Genomic DNA, 22,242 nt, shown 5'->3' with positions numbered 1-22,242 from the left:
TGCTGTTTATGAAGCAAAGAGGATGTTGGACTTACAAGATGTAAAGAGCCTGGTTCCCTGAATCACTAGTGGAGGAGAGCTGCCCATCAAACAGGAACACTTGTCTTGGACTGTCACACAGGCAAGATCAAAACTTTTGTGGTTATAAATTTTGGAAATTTTAGGTCTCTTTGTTCCCCTCAGCCTAACCTAACCTAAAACATCCCAAATCCTCACTTGGCACTCTAATGTTAAAGGTTAGCTTCTCAGAAGACCTTCTCATTGATTACTCAACATTAAGTAGTCTCTAGTTCCTTCCATCATACCAATCTAGTCAATTTTCACCATAGAATTTATTACTTGGCATTTTGTTTCATCATTATTCAAAGAGACTGCTGTCATGTAAGGTCCATGGGAATAGGCATCTTTGCTCGGTTCCTGCAATCTGGCACATGACTCAATGTTTATTGAATTAGTATCTTCTGATGAATTTTCTAACTCAAAGGGATGCAGAAATTTTTTTAGCTATCTACAGAATTAAAAGGCCATAAAAAAAACAGGGACCGATAGAAGGCTGCTTCCCGTTGTACCCGATTTGGGCCTTTCGGTTTTAGGAAGATAGTGGATGAAGAACTACGGTCAGTCTGTACAGTCATTAGCAGAGAGGTACAGTTTGTCAATATTTCAAATTAGTCTTATATTTGGATATAATAAAAAGTACTACTTCACATATATGCCTGCAAGCTTACTAACCTCAGAATGTCATCTGTCTTTTAAAACCCACATTAGCCCAGTGGGGTGTGGCTTCAGCGATTGAGCATTGACCCAGGAACCAAGAGGTCACTGGTTCAATTCCTGGTCAGGGCATATGCCCGGATTGTGGGCTGGATCCCCACCAGGGGGTGTGCCAATCAATAATTCTCTCTCATCATTGATGTTTCTCTCTTTCCCTCTCCCTTCTCTAAAATCAATTAAAATATATATATATATATATATATAAAACACACACACACAAAAACCTGTACTACTCAAACTCAACAGTCATTCTGGTCTAGAATCCCTAAAACCTGCAAACTGACCTCAACAACCCAGTTCTGCTGTCACCCCACTTATGGTACAACAAACCCTTAGGGCCCCTGAGCTGAGAAACTGAGGCAGTGTAACGGTGTTCACGGATTTATTCATTCAAAACCCTACTATGCATCAGGCACTGGGGATATAGCAGCGAAAAGGACAGATGTAAATCCCTACCTCACAGACCTTGTTTTAATGGGGGAGGAAGACAATAAACTAGGTAGAGAAATGACATGCAGAGTGTGTTGGGTAGTGGGGTCACGGCTGAGGAAAATGAATAAGGGAAGTGACATAGGAAGAGGAGTGGGTGGCTACAATTTTAGAAAAAGTAGCCAGAGAAGACGTTACTGAGGTGATATCTGAGTCAAGACCTGAAGGAAGCGAGAGGTGCCTGGGGAAAGAGCATTCCAGAAGAGAGACAAATACAGAGGTCCTGAGGGTGAGGTCATGGTGAGGTCAAGCTCGGTCAGGGGGAGGGAAGCGGGAGGTAAAGGCAGAGGTAATAGCGGCCTTGGGGCACTGAAAGACTGTGGCTTTACTCTGAGACGGGACTCACTGGAGGGTCCCAGCTCGTGCTGGCAGCTGTTCTAAGGGAATGCAGGCAGACAAGGGCAGGAGCAGGGAGACCTCCTGCAGTAACCCAGCTGAGAGGTGCCCGTGCCTGGGACCAAGGCTCTAGAAAGGATCAGATTTCGAATAGACTTTGAAGTGGAGCCAACAGGACTTAGGGTGGATTGGATGCAGGGTGTGCAAGTAGTCAAGGTTTGAGAGAGCAACCGGAAGGATGAAGCTGCCACCTACTTCTCCCGGGAAGACGGTGAGAGGAGCAGTTGGGGGTGGAGGATCTGGGGCTCAGGGCACTTCAGATTCCTGAGGCAGAAGAGGAAAAATGATGTTGGCCTTAGGAACTTTCTAGGAGGAACCAACTCACCCTAGCTGTAAGATTTTCAAGGACAAAAGCCACAGATAAGGATCGATATACTTGCTTAATCCCATTCCCACACCAACAGCTGTGAGCAGGGATGCAGTATAAGCTGATAATTTAGCACTTTTATGAATTTCTACTGCAGCTGTCTGTCCCCGCGCCAACACTTGTATACGGGTAGGAGCAGTTAAGGTACCTCCAGTTGTCAGACCTTAAGAAGCCACAAGCGAGACCTGAAGAATAGGGCATCGCACAGGATTCTAGACGGAGGCCAGTGGCATGCCTGGGTGGGGCACAGGGCGTTCCACTTGGGAGAAAGGCTGTGTGTGATCCATGCCTGAGGTGAAGGTGGAGGACTGCTGGCTGACCACCACACTGTGCTCATCTCCTCGGGCACACACGTTGATCAGCCCTCACAGCCTCCCCTACAGTGTGGCATGGCCATGCGACCAAGTTTCAGCCTGTGAAATGCGGTAGAGAAGTGAACACCCCTTCCAGGCCTGGCATAAAAACTTCACTGAACGCATTCTCTTTTCCTGGTATGTCAGCTACATGTGGGCGTCCAAAGTAATCTTGGAAGCCACGTCGCTGAAAAGGGCAGAACCCTGGTAGCCTAGGGTCCTTAGTGACTGAGCCCTCCCTTCCCACACATCACTGCTGGAGTTGCCCGACTTCCGGAAATTTCCTTTAGCATCCTCAAATCTTGCGTGATGCAGTGGATACTAGTTAATACCTAATGAGCACTTACAATGTGCCAGTAATTTTCTAAGGACTTTATACGTATTGTTTAATCCCTGTGACCTCCAACTGTCCCTATTTTACAGAAGAGGAAACGGGTACAGAAAGGTTAGGTAACTTACCCAGTCACACGGCCAGTAAGGAGCAAAGCTGAAATTCAAACCCAAGCAGCCCGGCTCCGGAGACGGAACCACAGTACCCCATCGCGCGTTTCTATTCCTTTGCATCAACTGCCCACGTGGAGCCACAGTGCACACCTGAACAGCAACAGCTACCCTCCTGCAATGGTTATCTGCAAGTTACTTTAGTGGCTTGGAGATGCCCATTTCTTCTGGGTTTCAGGCGCATGACAAGTCAGAGCCTGGGTAGAAGTTATTTAAAGGGGCAGGGAGATAAGAGACAGGGATACGAATTAATTAACTATCTCAATTGAAAAGAAATGGACCAAACAAGAGTCTTATGATAAAAACTTTATTGTCTTAAATATCAAATGTTTTACACATCACTTTTCTTCAGAAAGTTCCTATTAAAAAAAAAAAGAAAATAAAGTGTTTTGATTATTTAGGGCTGACTTACATTTCATTACGTGACACAAACTCAAACCCAAATGCATCTAGTTCACTCAGCTACAGACTGGTCCTATGCCCAGCCCCTAAACCAATGGCACAACGCAACCAACTTTGGGATTCCTGAGTTTGGTTCCCTTAAGTTCTCAGAGTTTCCCAACTCTCAAAACCAAAGCATTATGGGAGAGACTGAGCTATTGGCAAGCCTATTTTGCCAATCAGCCCAGTTCTTATAAGATGCAGTAGTCTCAAAGTGTGAAGAAAAGTCAGGAAAGCATGAGCAATAGCAAGAACAAATAAGGGGGAAAAGAGCCATTTCTATTCGCTCAGATTTGCCAAATATGGCTACAAAACTGGTAAACAAACCTTGAGTGCAAAGGCCATTGGCCCAACTTGCCATTAAGATGAGTTTTAGAACTGAAATGAGTAAGTTAACTTCCATCAGAGGTGCGGTGAAAAAGGCAAATGCAATTTCTATGCTGAATTGCTCTGAGTTTATCGCCAGAACTATCTCAAAAGAATGATAAAAAGAATAGAGAATGGAAATATAATCACTCAGAGGGAAAGGTCACAGATGGGTGGCATTAACTCAGCTGTGGAGCCTTCAGGGAAGGAAAAAGAAGTCTGGTATCAGGTAACCTCAGACCAGAGGAATTTAGAAATAAACCAATCTGACTGCCTTAAGCCACAGATGCATTCATTCAAGGTTGTGTGTAAAACAAACGCCTGGTAAACAGCATCATTTCCCATCAGACATGTATTTCCCAGGAAAAAAATCCCAGCATGCCCCTTCCTCAAGTCAGCTAATGAAAACCGTATGGTACATATTTAAAGGGATATTGTTCTGTAAGCATTATCCTAATTTTGTATTCCACGCCTCCATTCCAGGTTTTTGTAGTTTGCTTAGTTTTAGGCAAAAATATTTTCTAACTTCTACGTCCTTGAACCATTCTCTCTGCAGATTTCGTTCTATAAGATTGTGTCCTAAAACGTATCAGCTATAGCCTCTCACCTTAGAGCCCCCAGAGGGTTTAGGTTACCAATCACCAATACATAACTCACTGTAAACCCGAATCACCAGCAGTTAAAAGTCCAGAAATCCTCCCTGTATGCCGCAGGATCACAAGTGATGACATTTAAATGGGTTTAAGAATGTCCTTTTGACGGAGCTGTCCCATATAAAGGTTTGCTAGAGCCTTGAATCCTCTTATAAATTCTGCCCATCACTGGTCCCACACCCTTGCTTGCCAGATGTCCTGCTCTAGGTCCCCATTTTCACACATTGCACTCAGCTGCTTTGGAACAGCAAGCCCTGCAGAACCGTCTAAGTCCTGTTGGCCCCGATGGTCAGTGTTCTGAGCAGCCATGCTCGGGGGGATTTCGGAGGATGCTACAGCACACTCCGTCATCTCTCTACCCTGCGTGCAAGGGTAATCTTCCACTTACTTGTACTTCTCCCCCCCAACCCCCCAGCATGAACTCATTTCTGAATACCTTCTCTCTTCAATTAGTTCTGCCAAATGACTTGTTGCAGGACAATTCTTAATGAACACTAACGGTGAGCCTCAAGGCCACCCCATGTGTGCCCCCTATCTTCAGGAGGGCCACTTTCAATGGAGCTCCCATACTTTTCATTTCCCACCAAAATGAGATGCCTCTGCTATTTGGAGAAACTAAGGCACAAGAGAAGATCAAGCACATCAAAGGTTCACCTGAAGTTCTTTAGTTTATGCAACGAACTCCTAGTGACACCTACTGAGGGCCCACCGAGGAGCAGGACTTGAGCCCGTTTTACATTTCCCGTTCTCAAGTTTTCAATCTATTTTGTGAAGAGGAACTGGCACTTGAAATTCTCTCAGAGGAAAAGCTCTTTTTACTTTATGGAACTCCTAACACGAAAGGGAACAGTCATCTTCTGGGATGGGAATGGGAAACTTTTTTTCTAGTAAAGCCACAGAGTACACTTAAGTCACCAAATTCAAAGGAGAAACGTGGCTTTTTGGAATTTGTGCTGGAGAATGGCAGAAGGCATTATCCAATCAGCTTCTCTTCCGATGTTACCAGCGATAACAACTTTGGAATATTTAACCGTTCAAGTATCCTGTTTACCCTCCGGGCAGGTGTCAAACAGGTAAGGCAAGGAAATCGGAAAACACTGCAATTCCTGGCCACTTAGTTGTAAGGCTGTTCTTTATATACAGAGGGGGGTAAAAGCCACAAGTGAAGACTATATCTGTAGATATGAAAACCGTTTGCTTTTTAATCTATGTAAAGCTAACTGTAGGGTATTTGTCAAGCACACACGTATATATACACAAGAGCTGGCGGGTAAACCAACATTTTCATGGCTTTTACTAGAGACGGAAGTGCTAAGGAAGAACAGGCAGATTCCACTCGAAATGGTTATAATGAAATCAGTGACATGAAGCCTCATGTATCTTTCCATTTTCATGCGACCATCTTGCTGGCTAAGTATTTTAAGGAGAAACACGAGGGGTAGGCTGCAAGGCAAAATAGCCTTAACACACACTCACCGTCTATCCAGTTCCCTTCACCAAGCAATTGGTAATCTTTATGTGTAGGGATAAAGCCCAAACTCTGGGATGAAGGCTACTGGCTGCCGTCTGGGGGCCTAACCAGGTACAAGTGGAAATAATTCCTATCACCTTCAACGGGCAAAATCTGTAACGTAGATAGAGGTGTCTGGTTACCAAACACATTCTTACACACAGGAACCAGCTTAAGGAGAAATGCAGAAGTTACACATAAAAATCTCCTCCGCTCTGGTGAATAAACAGACCAGCCCTGGAGGTGACCACTAACCAGACCGCTGTCCGGGACTGGTAATGGCCAAGGAGCCGCCCGATAAGGGGCCCATTACTGGTCGGGCTGGCCCTTACCAGTTCTGCTGGCAACCAGGAGTTTCACCATGATTTTATCTGATTCTTAGAGAAGTTCATCTCTAATTTCTGCACTTTGATTAAAAACTGCCAGTGAAGGTTCACTAGTGTCGCACTCTAGAACTTCTGAACTTACAAATGACTCAAAACCCTCACAATACCAACCACCTAACTTCCCTAAAAAAAAAAAAACACGACGGACAGGAAATAAGATCTTAGAAATAAAAAGCAACTTTACATTGGAAAATAAATGATGGAAAAGGACAAGGATATTTGGGTTAAGTTCCCTCAAAGTATTCCTAACAAGAATACATGGACACCTACAGGCCTAATCATAAATAACCACACTTAAACGCTATTGCAATGAAGCCTTTTCCGGACGGATCTCCCATATTCCATCTTTGGGACTGATTCCCCAGTCTCCACACTGTGCAACGACAGTGGCCACGCCTCTGGGCGGTGCCTGCTGCCTGCTCACAGTGAGGCCCATCTTCACACAGGCCTTCTTGTCATTGCGAAGTTCCTCCACCCCACCCACCACTCTGTGGCCCTAAAGATTTATAAACTCAGAATAAATTCCCAATCACCACCCACAAAGCAAATATAAGGAGCCCTTTGCACTGCCACCAATGCTGCCCCAGTCACAGGTCTCGGAGGTGGCTGACAGAAACCCTACAAGCAGTTTCCTAATGCACCTTACATCTTTGGTGTAGGGCGGGCGAAAGGGCCTGCAGCATGTGATTGTCTAAAGGACATTTTGAAGACAACCTGCCTCGCCTGTTGTTTTGAGCGCCCTCTTGAAAACAGTTAACTACAACTTGTCACAACCCTGACTTCAGAGGATCGTGCCGGATCTAGGTGATGTTCCATCCCGTTACTAAAGTCTCCTAACACACACACACACACACACACACACACACACACACACACACAAACAGCACAGCCAAGAGAAGATGGAATAGGGTACAAGAGAAATGCCTGAAGTAGCCACAAATTAAAATGCCAAAAACTCCTGAGATATGAGCCTCCATTTTGATTGTGCTAAATGACTTGAATTTTGATGGAAAGAATAAGCTTTTAAAGAAGAGTCAGACTTTAGACAAAATCACTTAACACTAAGTTCACAAATCACCATTTCAAAGGTTCTGTTTCAAACACATTGCAAACTGTAACCCGGCACTGGGAATTATCATGCTCAAAATTCTTTCCAATAAAACAAGATTTCCGATTCCTTCTGGGGCCAGAAGAGAGCAGGTGTCTTTCCAGTAGGATTACTGCACAGTGGGGCCCACAGGACAGGGATTTCCAAGGCTAGTCCTCATCTAGTGAAAGGCCACAATAAATACATCGATCGAGACACTATGCCCCACTCTAATTTGACACGGTAAACACAAATGTGATGAATCTTGTTTAATAAAAGAAACTCCTGAGAAAAGAAGGGGATGGAATACACTACCAACCATCTAGTAAAAGGCCACTTGAGTCAGAAACTGCCATTACTACTTATTTCTATTGCCATGAAGCACACTCGCCAAACAGACGGAACGTTCCAAGCACCATGACGACCCAGCGGCACGGTTCACACTTCACTAGTTCACTCAGATCACAGCTCACACTGAGCTTCAGAAGAACTTCCTAGTAGAAGATGAATTTAGAAAGGAAATACACTGCTGACAATCAGCCCATTAGCTGAACTCGAGATCATCATTTGTCATTGAGGGCTGAAGTGTGATCAGTGAGATGCTAGCAAACCCAATCGCTAGTAAATTCGTGTTTAGGTCACTATTTTTCACTCACAGTTCTTGAAACATCACCAAGACATATGCAAATGGAATTCCAGATTGGTTCCTTTTTTAAATCTGGGTAGCACCATGTTTCACTCTAATGTCAATGCCCCTACAATACCCCATCCAAGGTGGCATCCATGCAGCAACCTATGATGTACAAAGTAACTCAAGTTTTAAACCCTCCCGATTCATGCCTTTAAAATGTCAAATCCTAACCATAAACCACGCCAGGCCATATTATTCAATTACTCTTCAATTTTCCTGTTATAAGTGATGAGTCATAATACACAGAGCACTGAGTAGAATTCCGAACACCCAAACTATGTGATCAAAAAGTTTGTAAGTTGACAATGGAACCAACAAGCCATACCTTGCCTGTGGCACAGACACAGCCAAAGTGTGAACTTGAGCTGCTCTTAGCTGCATGGGTGGTGGGATTTCTCAGGGCTTCTGCTTCTCAAGGACTCACTCTCATTCTAAAATGGTATGCTAAACACAAAGCCATCAATTTTATTCCAGAATACATCATCTTAATGAGAATAAAAAGCTTTTGTATACATATACTGCCATTACATTTAAAAAGGCCCAAATTTTAACAAATAGACAAATTCATCAGACAAGAGATCATAAATTACTTTGGCTGAAAAAAAATCTTAAAAAAAAAATCTGGCTCAACATTCTGCTTGCACGTTTCTACTAGTACATATACTGTATGTGTGGTGAGTGTGTGTTTGTGTGTATAATAGCTTTTTTTCCCAAGGGAATGGAGTATGGTCTAGCCCACTTTTCCATGGTTACGTAGGAACTACAATGTTCTTTGCTAGCAAAATAAGAAGTGCAAGGTCTGCATTTCCACCAACTTGTTGCAAAGCCCCCAGAGCTTCCTGCAAAGTAAAGCCGGCATGGAGAATCCGGTCAATGTCTGCAGCAGGAAAAAGTAACGGTGGAAGAATGGAGGGACTTGATGATGGATAGCTGGTAGGTGGCTCAAGTTCAACAAGTGGCCCTGCAGCTTCAGGACAGACATCTTCTCTGGTCTCAGGCCCATCTGTCACTGGATTCTGTGTGTCCTGACCCAAATCTTTAAGCAATAGGAAATCGGATGACAAGGACTTAGTTTGCTCCGAAGTCTGATTGAGTGCATCCTCCTCACCTGCTAGAAGTTTTGGTGAAATTTCTACACCTAAGGTGCAGTGTAACTGATTAGACGTTTTAGCTGAGGCTAGAATGACAGAACTGCTCTCATTTACTGATTCTGTAGACTGGGGGGCACCTTCCGAGTCAGTTACTAGGCCATCAGCTGGACCCCTGAAGTTAATATCTTCTACATCTTCCATTCCAGTGCCAGCTGAATTGTCTACTAATTTTTCTGTCTTTACTGAAACAGATGTGGCCTGATGAAAGGAGACCTGTGAACACTGTTCACTCTGGCTCCATCTTTCAGAAAGGACCCCCAGACTTGTTTGGCCCTCAGTTACTGTTTCTGATTGACAGGTAACTTCTTCCGATGTAATTTCTGAAGCTGGTTTACTACTAGTGACCAGAAGTCCTTGAAGTTCCTTCAAGGCTGCTGTGATGGAGGAGCAAGATTCCTCTGCTGGCTCCACAGAGGGCTGACAACTGTCACAGAGACTTACGGCGGGGGAGCAATTCTCGCAGTCTCCATTTGTCCCAGACATTTCCACATTACTTTCCGGGAGCTGTAAATTCTGAGTGGAAATGGAACTACTCAAGATTTCAGGTGAAGGGTTGCACTTTGAGGTTTCCATTTCCATCAAGGGGTTATCGAAGGTGAGATCAGATGCACTGACGCTCTTGACAGTGGCATTCTGACCGCCTGCCAAGCTAAGCACAGCAGGTGGGGGCTGTTCAGCTACATCCACTTCCATAAGTGTCTCTGAATTGGAGCAGTCAGAGCACCCTGAGGGCGGACTGTTCTGTACACCTGGGAGGTCCATGTCCTGCCGCAGCCTGTCTCCTTTCATTGCAGCTTCCATATCCACGCTTTCTGGTTGATTCTGTTGCCTTTCTCCAAGAAGTTCAAGGTCCCCCTTGTTACAAAGATGTTCTCGGTCATGTGGTGCTTTCTGCTGTACAACCTCATGCTGTCCATTCCCTGGTTCCTCCTGCCGCTGAAGGCCGTTCACCTGACTCAGAGTCTGACATTCTGGATGCCAACCCTTTCTACCCAGAAACCTCTGTGGTTCTTGCATCCTAGTCGCTGTGACGGACACTTCCTGTGTTGGGTGGAGAGGAGAGATGAGGCTCTGGGTGCTTCTTTCAGCAGGAGATGGCTCCAGATTCTCGGCAACAGTGGCATCCTCGGGTGAATTCTGCCAGGGCACAGCCGGACTCCAGTCTGCTGGAGAAGCGGGACCAGAGACAGCCTGTAGAGGAAGATGCGCTTTCTTTTCAGAGGGTATCTGGAATTCAGTGGTAGCCTTTGAGGCCTTCACAGCGTTCGGTGAGATGCTGTCTGGGTCACTGGGCTTGGTGGGGCAGACTGAAGCAGAGACAGAGTGAGCGAGACCCGCAGGATTACCAATCTCAGGACTCTGTCCTGAAGGACGGGCCGGATGGTTAAATCCATCTGAAGTTGGTAACGATGACATTCCCCGTGAGGTAGTTTCTTCACCACTTTTCTCTATATGGAACGAAAGGGAAAGGAAAAGAGATCAGCAGGTTACGAAGGCCACTAAATTACCAGAGGATACAAATCTAAACATGACAGGACAGGTCCTTAAACTTGGGTTTGCTTCTATTCACAAACTTGCACAAGAACCATTCCCACTGTGGTAGACAATTTAACATCACAGCATGAAAATAAGAGGTAGGACTGTTCTTAATAAGAGATGCATACTGCATTCAGTATTTTAAGTATCATTAATAAACAGACACACGATGGCTGGTTTGTGCTCAGGACTGAAGGCCACTTCAGTACCTTTATTCTTAGGGAGTTCAGAACCCTGGGATACTTTCCCCAGTGTGTTCTCCACCACTGTCCTAAAATCACTGGGATGTTTGCTAAGCACGCACATTCTGGGACACTTTCTTGGGAGTAAACCTAGGAACTTGCATTTCCAATGAGCTCCTCCGGTAATTCTTAAGCACATTACAAATTCTGAAGCTCTCTGAGTAGAATGATTCTCATGCCAACATACTTTCAGTGAGGTTGTAAATGAGAAGTCTAAACCAGGCATATCATCTGGGTCAGAGCAGGAATTATAAAGAGAAAGAAGAATGTAATGCTTGGGGATCTCCAGAAGACAGAAAGGTAAGCATTCTATTTATTTCTATCCAAACTTCCCCAATATAACAATAAAACTGTGTGAGCGTGGACTGGGAGAACAAAAGTAAAGCTAAAGACCGAACAGATTAAGTCCCAATCATCATCTTACCAAATAAAAAGATTATCAGTTACTTTTATCACACGAAATAGTATAACTAAGTAAGAACATTTAAGTATGTTAAGGGCAAGGGAGCAGGGGTGCAGGTAGTTCGGGCAGTGGAGGGAGAGAGTTTTCAATAGGCAATGACGATAGACCCATTGTAGCTTTCTGACCAGTCACACAAGATGGCAGGGTTAAACATTACCTCAGTGGAAACATGCTGTCATGAAACATAGGTTCCAACTCTCTTTTTGCCACTGATCAGTTAAAAGCTGTCTTCTATGCAGTTATTATACAATCTTCAAAAGTCAAAGGCTGGTAACAAAATGACTTCACAATACAATCTATTAGGGCAGATACAACTCAGTTGCTTCATGCTCAACGTTAGTGTCCAACGTGGGGGCTTGATCTTGACTTAAGAAGTCATGAAGCAATGTGGTTCCAGTTCAAATGGCTCTAGATCATTCTGACACAACACTGGTTAACAGCACGAGACGATGAAGCACTATGCCAGGGAGTGACAGGCTTCTATGAAACAGTCTTACTTATAGTTTAGTGGTAAACAGGAAAACAGCATTTATCTCAGTGCAAGCCATATCCCTTAGAGCAGGGGTGGGCAAACTTTTTGACTCAAGGGCCACAATGGGTTCTTAAACTGGACCGGAGGGCCGGAACAAAAGCATGGATGGAGTGTTTGTGTGAACTAATATAAATTCAAAGTAAAGGAGCGGAGGGGAGAGCAAGAGAACCCTGCGCTCTTTCGGCTCCGCGGGCCGGATAGAACAGCCAAACGGGCCGGATTCGGCCCGCGGGCCTTAGTTTGCCCACGGCTGCCTTAGAGTCTAAAAACAGTTATTAGTTTTACTTGTCAATCTCTAAGGCTGACTCTGAAAAGATTCAATGTTGAGTTACTGTGAACAGGAAAGACGCATTATAGTGAAATACCCATGCCAACAGCATTGGGCTGGGGCAGAATGATAACGGTCTTCTGGCAACTGATAACAGTTTTAACAACTGGGTAAGGTCAAGGTGAACACGGCCTGAGTGTATTTTGTACTCACTACGAAAGTAGCATACAGTCCTCCTGTAGCTGAGAAGGTCAGTTTCACTGGCCTAAGTCCTAAATGCAGGGGAGGACTGGGTCAGTACCATCAGATAGGAGAAGATGATGAGGACAATGAATATGAAGAATAATTACACTATGCCTTTTAACCCAGCCTTTCAAGAAAAAGAAAGAAGAAATTAAGTCCCATGTATCTCATTACAACCAGCCTGCGAATCCCTATCAAGTCCGAGGTTGATAGTTTAAAAGACTGATTTTCCTCCTCTTGATAGATCCGCCAATATGCTCAGGCTGACAATGGCCACGTTTACACTGCGGGGAAAGAGGGAGGGTGGGGAAATGGGTCCGGCCAGGGAGAGGCAAAAGCAGGGTCTCGGGAGTATAAAACGCCAGTCCCACCTTTATTACTGACTCTGTGACCCTGCACAAGTCACCTGGCCTGTTTCCATTTCTTCTTCAACAGAATGAACATTTCTACCGCTCTATAGCTCCAGGTAGCTGTGTGCAGTCATGTGCAAAAAGAAGTGCCAGTTTTCCAGGTCTATGAAATCCCTAACAGACTAGTTATCCAACGAAGGGCTGGGAGGCTGACATTCTTGATTTGACAGTCACAATGGTCAGTCAGATGGACATTGCTTTTCTGGGATTTCCCCCTTGGACTGTTCTAATAATTGATAAAATTTTAAATAAGAAATTATGTTTAGATGTGTATGTATGCTAACATACAAACACATACAGGCTAGTTGTAACCAGATTAAACAAGGTGAGATGGTGAATGACGGACGCTAAATTCCAAAACTGCTGCAGATATAGACCACAGACGACTGATGGAAGGCTTAGGCAGTGTCTATAAATACCTGGTCTGGGGCCCACTCCAGCTGCAGTACACACACACTACATGCATCATGGCTTCTGACGCTCTGTTTGAATTAGGAAACAGACAAGCAAACTTGGGTTAACAATGCAAACCACACAGCATGCGGGGTTATAGTCTCCATTCCTTGGCCATCTTTAACCTCAGGAACTGGCAGTCAAAGCTGGGGAATGTTTCTGTAGTTTGGACATCAAAAGAATTCTCCCACAATACATAAAATAATGTGTCAACTTCAACAGATTTTTAATAGAACTTGGAAAGAATTAATTTACACACAGAAAATTCATGGGCAAACACGTCAGACAGGTGAAAAGAGGTAGGCCCATGCACAGAATTACGTGACATGGACATCCTCTATGGAGTACAGGGTAAGTGAACACACATAATGTCCCTTTCCAAATTCCTTTCTCAGTTGAGACTTACAGAAGAAATACAAACCAAACATGGTTATCCAGCTTGACTTAACTTCTTTATCTTTCAATCCAAACAGATCAGATACAGCTCTTACTCTGAATTATTTTTTCAACTAGTAGAAAAGATACTTTGGTAATGAGTAGCCACCAAAGAAGCAGTTTTTAGCAAAAATAATTTCACCTTTTATGTCCAGAGTTTTGACTTTGATGATACTGGGAAGTCAATGTCCCAAACAAATAGAACCTCATGTTGTAGAATTACCTCATTACTTCAACATTACAAACAGCACAAGCCAATACGCATCAGCAACAAAAGGTCACATGGGTAAAGAGCCACTTCTTTTATATCATTTAAAGTGGATATATCTTGGGGCAATGGTAAGATATGTACACATATAATACCTTAATAAAAATAAATAAATAAAAAAATAAAGTGGATACATCTTCACTGTGTCTGAAAACATCTGTGGTTTCTATTTTAATCTCCTAAGCTTTTTAATAAAAGGTAATTACCCAAAGAGGGTAACTGTTATTGGTTTAGATAGCACTGCTACCATCAGCTAGTGTTTCTTAAATAAAAGCACCAAAACCGTGTGTGTGTGTGTGTGTGTGTGTGTGGGGGGGGGGACAGAGGTTTCACAAATGATAATATATTCTAGTTTATTAATACAGAGTATTATGACTAAGCTGACAACTTACTAAGAAAATGTGAAACATTCTAAGTAGGTATGTCCATCTCATTCAATTTGCCTGCAGGTAAGATTAAAATTGAATTTGCCCTGGCAGGGTGGCCTAGCGCCTCGTTGGTTAGTGTCATCCTGTACACCAAAAGGTTGTGTGGGTTGATTCGGGGTCAGGGCACATACTCAGGTCTCACGTTCAATCCCTGGCAGGGGTGCATAGGGGACGCAACTGATCAATGTTTCACTTTCACATTGATTTCTCTCACTCTCTCTCAAATCAATAAAAACATTTCCTTGGGTGACACTGTTTCACTTTCACATTGATTTCTCTCACTCTCTCTCAAATCAATAAAAACATTTCCTTGGGCCGAAACCGGTTTGGCTCAGTGGATGGAGCGTTGGCCTGGGGACTCCAGGGTCCCAGGTTCGATTCCGGTCAAGGGCATGTACCTGGGTTGTGGGCACATCCCCAGTAGGGGGCGTGCAGGAGGCAGCTGATCGATGTCTCTCTCTCATCGATGTTTCTGGCTCTCTATCCCTCTCTCTTCCTCTCTGTAAAAAATCAATAAAATATATTAAAAAAAAAAAAAAAACACACACACAAAAAAAAAAACAAAAAACATTTCCTTGGGTGAGGATAAAAACAAAACAAAACAAAACAGAATTTTTTTCTGTTTGGTTGCTCAAAATCCTCCCTTTCCTACAAAATGCTTAAGTCACATTTGAAACTGTAGTCTGTATGTAAATCTCAACTACAAGGTAGTGGAGTAGACTGTGAACAAGGCCAGCTCGGAAGTCTCCATCTGCTACCCATGTCCATTCGAGGGAGGTTCAAGGCTGACCCACTGGGTGTTCTCCAGTAACAGACACTGGCAAAATCTGCCTGCTTATTTTTAAAGCTCTTATCTTTTTTGTCTTTGGAAGAAAGCTAGTCCCTGAACTTGTAGATCCAATATACTTCACCATATTGAAAAATGCAACATGTGATACTAGTCACTGATGAATAATTACAACTCAAGACTTTAAAATAACCCAAAGTTAAAAGTTAATTCTCTTCAGCTTCTAGAAAATGCACCCCAGTCACTGTTCTGAAACAGATGGGGAACAATTACTCATGGGTTTCAGCAAAACCTTGCCCCTCCATTTTATCCAGAAAATTGGCTTGGACTTTAGGTTGAAATGGGCTACAACAATTCAGACTGAGGAAAAAACACACATATTGGGTGACTTCATTTCAATAGCTCACATCCTGTTCTAACTGGCTCACTACTGTGACCTCATTAACAGCATAATCCTATATGCTGACTAACACTCAATGATGCTTCTTACTGTTGGTTCCTGTGGTGGCAGCACTTTTAGTCGATAAGAAAATGGGCCTACAAAAAGGATAAGAAATTTTCAGGGAAATACTGTTGGACGCAAAAGGAAGTGTCTGGCTCTAGCCGGTTTGGCTCAGTGGATAGAGCGTCGGCCTGCGGACTGAAGGGTCTCAGGTTCGATTCCGGCCAAGGGCACATGCCCGGGTTGTGGGCTCATTCCCCAGTAGGGGGCGTGCAGGAGGCAGCCGATAAATGATTCTCTCTCATCATTGATGTTTCTATCTCTCTATCCCTCTCCCTTCCTCTCTGAAATCAATAAAAAAATATATTAAAAAAAAAAAAAAAAAGGAAGTGTCTGCTTACTGTTACAATTTTCTTGAGGAAAAAAATACAAGGTTTTTCAGGAAGCCTAGCAAAACGTGCCTGAGCAAACAGCTCCCACTCTGCCTGCACACAGCAGTGGATTGCTGTTTCTTGGCCCTGGAAGCACCACGTTTTCTCTGTTGTGCTGAGAGACAGAAGAAGGTGGTGAGAGGACAGAACACATCTGACAGGACGATGAGACCGATCACGACCTGGAAAGGTCCCTACCCTCTAAAGCTCAACTTCCCTGCTCACCCGCCAGTAAAAAGTTAGGTATTCAAGAGCCTGGCACTGCAAATACCTGCATCCTGTACGGATTTCTGAAGGGCTTCTGCTAATTCTCGGTCTGCAATCTCCTCCGGCCGCAGCACCTCCTCCCGCCCGGCCCCGTATGCCAACCGGGCACACTCGGGTAACTCTGCCTCGGGGAGGAAGGTGGTCTGGGAGCCTGTGGTGCCGATCACGAGTACATTTTTCTTGAGGTCAATGGAACACTTAGAAGGAAGAAACCAAAGACAGATGATAGCAGATAAACACCATGCAGGAAAATTATGATCAACATGGACAGAGACAGAGATGGTTCCAAACAACTTTGCCTAAAAGCATTTAAACTTTAACCTAGGTGACACTGTTAATTTAGAATTTGTTTAATGAAGTTTATAGCAGAATAATCTCTACAGAATACAGTTCACACTTATTTGTCTAACACAATGTATATTCATTTCTAAGTTTAAATGTAATACATGTTCATTGTGCAAATTTGGGAAAATGCCAGGCATAATTAATGGCCCCACCTTTTACAAACATGTAAGTGACTTTTTAAAATAAAACGAAGACATATTGTTTATACAGTTTTACATTTTGTTTGTTTTTTACACATACAGCTTATATTTAAACTCTGTACTAATGGTCTCAAAAGTGATATAAAGGTAAGGCAATCTATATAAAACTCTACTTTATTTCATCTTTGTGTATTTTTATAATTAATTAATATAGGATAATTACATACATATATGCTTTATATCTGTAATTGGAGATACCATGGTCTATACCATAACTAAAAAAATAAGGAAAGACAGCGACAATAAAATAGGTTTTATTTATACATGCATTCACTCATTCCTTCTACTTAAGTCTGCACACTGAATTTAGTATTAAAAGAATTTTAAATAGTGACATAAAAATACTGGCTAGAGCCAAAACCGGTTTGGCTCAGTGGATAGAGAGTCGGCCTGTGGACTAAAGGGTCCCAGGTTCGATTCCGGTCAAGGGCATGTACATTGGTTGTGGGCACATCCCCAGTGGGAGGTGTGCAGGAGGCAGCTGATCGATGTTTCTCTCTCATCGATGTTTCTAACTCTCTATCCCTCTCCCTTCCTCTCTGTAAAACATCAATAAAATATATTTTTTTAAAAAAATACTGGCTAGATATAAAACCTTGTTGTGAACAATTTTACTACCCAGTGGACACTAATTGCTTCTTCACTGAAGAGCTGTTTATCTTTAAACAAATTATTAGGCTTTGGAGTAGAAATATAAATATCACTGCGAATGAATACAGTGACAAATCCCTCTCTCTGTACTGAACGTTTCCATTCCCAACAGCTACGGCTTCTCCCTTAATCCTGAAGCTCTTCTTCCCAAGGATCGTTCGACCAGATACTAAGGAACCTGCTAAACTCGCACTGGCATACAACGTGCGTCACTCACACTTCCCTACAAACCTATAAAAAAATTACTTGAGTTCTAATCAGAAACTACACATTACACAAGGGAACTAAAGCCCATTTTAATCTCAAAACAGATGGAAAGATTTCACACATTGGGGACGGATCACGAGAATTCTCACTTCATATCACACAGTGTTTTACAAAGTATCATACTTTAAAAAGATATTAGCTTGTAAGAACATGTAATAAATAACTTCAAAATGCAATGGGCGTTTAAATTTTCAAGTGTGCCTTGAACATTTATAAAAAACGTTTTTTTTGTATTCGTTCCATAGAAACTTATCTGGCCACTGGGTAAAGCTAGCAATAAAACTACTGGTTCACAATGTGTTTAAGGTTCAGAGAGATTTCACCAAAGATTCTATTTCTCCTTACACATCATTTCAAACCTGTTTGACACTGTCACCAATTAAAGACCTTTTCAGGTTCTAAGAGCCGTGCTTCTTAGTTTCCCAGTGCACACGCCACGGGTAGTGATGCAGGAGTAGCCACAGAACACACCAAAGGCCAATGCAAAAGCAAGTGAGGCTGGGAGTACCTGATGTCGCTTCAGCATGTCCAGTCCCAGAAGCATGTCCATGGGCTGCTCCTCAAGGATCGAGAAGGAGCACGCCAGGAAATCGCCCTCGATCTGAACCTGAGCTAAAGCACGTGAAGGAAAGACGATGTTACGGGTTTTTATTCAGAAGCCCGACACAAACTTTGGAAATATCATTCTGAGCCTTGCTTCTCCCAATCAGTCAAAACCAAGGCAAAGCACGCAAAGAGGGGGAGTATAAAAAGAAAATCCTGGACTGTCTCTTCCTTCTGTCCGGTTGGGTCCCTCCTTCTTCTCCTCCCGCCCTCGTTTTCCTGGTTTCTCTACCTCTTCTGTAAGGAATCTCGCTCATTACTGCGGAATAAACCACCCCTATAGCTTGAAGAAAAAAAAAAAAAAAGAAAATCCTGTAAGACCAATAACCAGTTTAAAAGCCAATGAAGGCACCAGATGGTAAAGAGGATTAAAAAAAAAAAAAAAAAAAAAAAAAAAAAAAAAAAAAAAGACCAATCCCTCCAATAAACCACCCACTTCCTGTACACTTACAAAAGGTTTTCTAAAGGGAAATAAAATCTGCACACTTTAAACCTTTAAATTAGCCTCCAAAGAGTAAACTGTTTATTGCTGCCTGTGATAATCAAGTTTCTATTTGCCGAACCAGAGACAACACCAAGGCCTGTGTTTGCCTGGACTCTCTCATCAATCTCTCCCCTTACTTAATATGTACGATTAAAAAATGGACTTTGCTATTCGTACGTGTATCTTATAAATAGGAGTGTATGAAACACATGGACAGCATAAAGCCTGATAAAACTAACACCCACAAATCTCTTCCCCAAGTTAAGAAACAGAAAACTACAAAGTCTCCATATGTCCTACTGACACAGCTTATTCTTTGCTTCCTCCCACCCTCCCAACTATCCTGGGTTTTGTGTTAATCACTCCCAGCTTTCTTATAGTTCTTACCAGCTTTGTGTGATTTCTAAGCAACATACTGTTTAGTTTTGTTTTTAAACTATGATCTGCTCTTTTACTCAAAAAATATTTTGAGATACTTGGTCCCTGTAGGTACACATGACTAAGTCTTTTGTTTTACATCACTTCTTAAGAGTACTGCAATGTCTCACACACCAGAACTGAGGTACCCACTCCACTCCTACGGGCCTTTCTGGGGTGCTTCGTTTCTGCTCACTTGAACACTTCTGTACTTATCTACCGCTGTGCCACGAGTTCTTCTAAGGTACAGTCTGTGAAGTGGAATACAGGGTTCTACTGGGCTCAACTTTGCTTGGTGACGCTGAATTGTTTCTAAAATGTTTCCAGCAGTGCATGCAAGTTCTCATTGCTCCACATTCTCACCAACATTCAATATGATTAGATTTAAAATTTTGCTAAATGTGGCAGTAATTTTGAATTTCCCTGGTTAAAAATGAGGTTAAGCAACTTTTCACATATAGCACTTATTAACCGTATCGGTTTCCTCTGAAAGTATGCATGTAATTTTTAATATTAGTCTTCCTTACGGAGTTGACGGGTATACACACACACAGAATGTGTATATTCTGAATATGCATTCTTTTATTAGTTACATGCATTACTAAAATCCTTTCCTAGTTTGTGTTTGTTCACTTTTGATGAAAGGTTCTTAATCTTAATGTGGCTGAATTTATCAAATAATTTCCTTCCTATCTTTGAAAGAACCTCTTCCCTATGCAAGATTTATCCTCCTACATTTTCTTCTAAAAGCTTTTTTTTAACTGATTTTTTTATTGTCTGAAGTCTTACATATGTCTCCCTTTCCCACAATTGCCCCCCCCCCCCCACCAAACCAACCCCCTCCCCTTCTTCTAAAAGCTTTGACTTTGACTTACAGGGGCCAGTGCTACCCACGGCTTTTATCTGTACAACATGGTTCCTATCTAGCAGTTTCCTCCCATGCTTAGTTCAACTTCCAGTTCCTCAGTGGAATCTGAAACAGTGTAGGTCTTTTGTTTTTAATCCTCACTGGAGGATATGCTTAGAGAAGGGAAAGAGAAACATCATCAATTGGTTGCCTTCCGTGTGTGCCCTGACCCTCTGATCGGGGATCTAACCTGAACCCCAGGGATGTGTCCTAACCAGGAATTAAACCAGCTGAGCCACTCTGGTCAGGCACATTGAAGTCTTTAATCAACCTTGAACTGACTTTTGGGTGTGATGTAAAAAGCCCATATAAAATCTAAAATTAGCACATCCTCTCTCTCTCTCTCTCTCTTTCACTCACTCACACACACACACACACACACACACACACACACACACTCTCTCTCTCTCTCTCTCTCTCTCTCTCTCTCTCTCTCTCTCCTGGGATTTAGATATATTGACAAAGCTTCTGTTGGTAAATCTCTCCGTATTGCTAAAATGTTTTCTTCATGCTGATCAGACGCAAAGTTGCAAAATAGTACAACTTGTCCACCCACAAGGAAGGACACAAGGGGTTGGTATCACGTTACCTCCTATTATCCTCTCACTTAAAACCATGAAAAATCTGAGACCTCAGACTCTGAAACAACCAACTTGTGATATTCCTCCTCAATTTACATTCTGTGTGTAGGAAAGTATATGAGAGTAAGGTATTTAAATAATCCTATGCTATATAAATCAATAAAAGAAAACAAGACTAATAAATAGACATATATTTAAAAAGAAAATAGAAACTTGACTTGCAATGAAAGTAACTTATAATAAGAAACCACTTTATCTGCAAATTAAAGGAGTTAAAACTAACAATACTTGATTGTACAAGAACACTAGATGAATACTCATTTATTCATTCAATTAGCAATAACCACGCCTCGGATAAACCTCACTGACTATGATACTGCCCCTGTGCAAAGTTGAGATGAATCTTCGTTCAGGGCTGGGGAAGCCAGATTGGTACCAGTTAACAAGAGTCTTAAAGTATCCATAACCTTTGATTCAGTACTTACAGGAACCCTGACTAAGGAAAAACATCAGTGTACTAAACAAAAATCCAATGCCATGTTACAACGACAAAATATTGGATAAAAATATATCCCAAAAGTTGACCCACTAAACCTATACAACGGACTGTTACTCATTTACTTAATGATGCTTATGAAATTTATAGTAACATTTGAGAAATGCTACGACTGTTAATTTTTCTTAAAGCAGAGGATAGCCCTAACCGGTCTGGCTCAGTGGATAGAGAGTCGGCCTGCGAACTGAAGGGTCCCAGGTTCGATTCCGGTCAAGGGCATGTACCTTGGTTGCGGGCACATACCCAGTAGGGAGTGTGCAGGAGGCGGCTGATCAATGTTTCTCTCTCATTGATGTTTCTAACTCTCTATCCCTCTCCCTTCTTCCTTGTAAAAAATCAATAAAATATACTAAAAAAAGAAAAAGCAGAGGATAAAATTCTATCTGCCATATGACTATCCTTTGTAAGAAAAAAACACATGGAAACAAGATCAAAAAGAGGCATGTCCAAGTGCTATTAATGGCTGATTCTCCCCTAAAAGGATTTAAGATACTTTGGCTTCTTTTCACATTTCTATACTTTTGAAATGCTCTGCCAGCATAAAATCACTAAGGTCAAAAATAATGAAAGAGACAAGTGAAACACAATTTAGGAACTAGAAAGCAGATGACAGAAAGGAAAACTAAGAAGCAACCCAATTAACACCCCAGTGGCTGATGCGCTGGTGGAAACAAGTACCTCTGAAAACAGGGGTAAAGGCAGGTCCAGAGCAGAGAGACTCGCTGAAGGTCTATGCAGGCACAGTTAGATCTTGGGGTCCTCTCCTGCACTCTGCTCAGCCAGGTGGCTAAGTACCTCCCTCTACCTCAACAGCAGGCCGGAGGGGTTTTCTCTCAGGAGGGTGAAACAGAGGCTCTCATA

The 22,242-nt window shown here is 42.7% G+C and overlaps 1 protein-coding gene across 3 annotated transcripts in view; it reads right to left on the bottom strand.

The window, feature by feature from the left end:
• Positions 1 to 3,171: 3,171 nt before the first annotated feature.
• The window catches only part of DDI2 (DNA damage inducible 1 homolog 2), a 42,875-nt gene continuing 23,804 nt past the window's right edge, over positions 3,172 to 22,242 (bottom strand). Inside the window, exons 7-10 of one of the 3 annotated variants that reach the window (XM_080654202.1) lie at positions 18,342 to 18,445; positions 16,375 to 16,567; positions 13,279 to 13,341; positions 8,449 to 10,613 (exon numbers count right to left, since the gene is read on the bottom strand). In XM_080654202.1, the coding sequence (XP_080510328.1) occupies positions 13,325 to 13,341; positions 16,375 to 16,567; positions 18,342 to 18,445 (314 nt within the window). In that variant the 3' untranslated portion in view covers positions 8,449 to 10,613; positions 13,279 to 13,324. Of the gene's footprint in view, positions 10,614 to 13,278; positions 13,342 to 16,374; positions 16,568 to 18,341; positions 18,446 to 22,242 lie in introns of those variants that run through there. The other 2 variants (XM_080654200.1, XM_080654201.1) reach the window with 2 other exon arrangements.

The sequence above is a fragment of the Plecotus auritus genome (assembly GCF_963455305.1).
Source record: "Plecotus auritus genome assembly, chromosome: 2".
Lineage (NCBI taxonomy): Eukaryota > Metazoa > Chordata > Mammalia > Chiroptera > Vespertilionidae > Plecotus > Plecotus auritus.
This window is presented reverse-complemented; position numbering and strand designations above follow the sequence as displayed.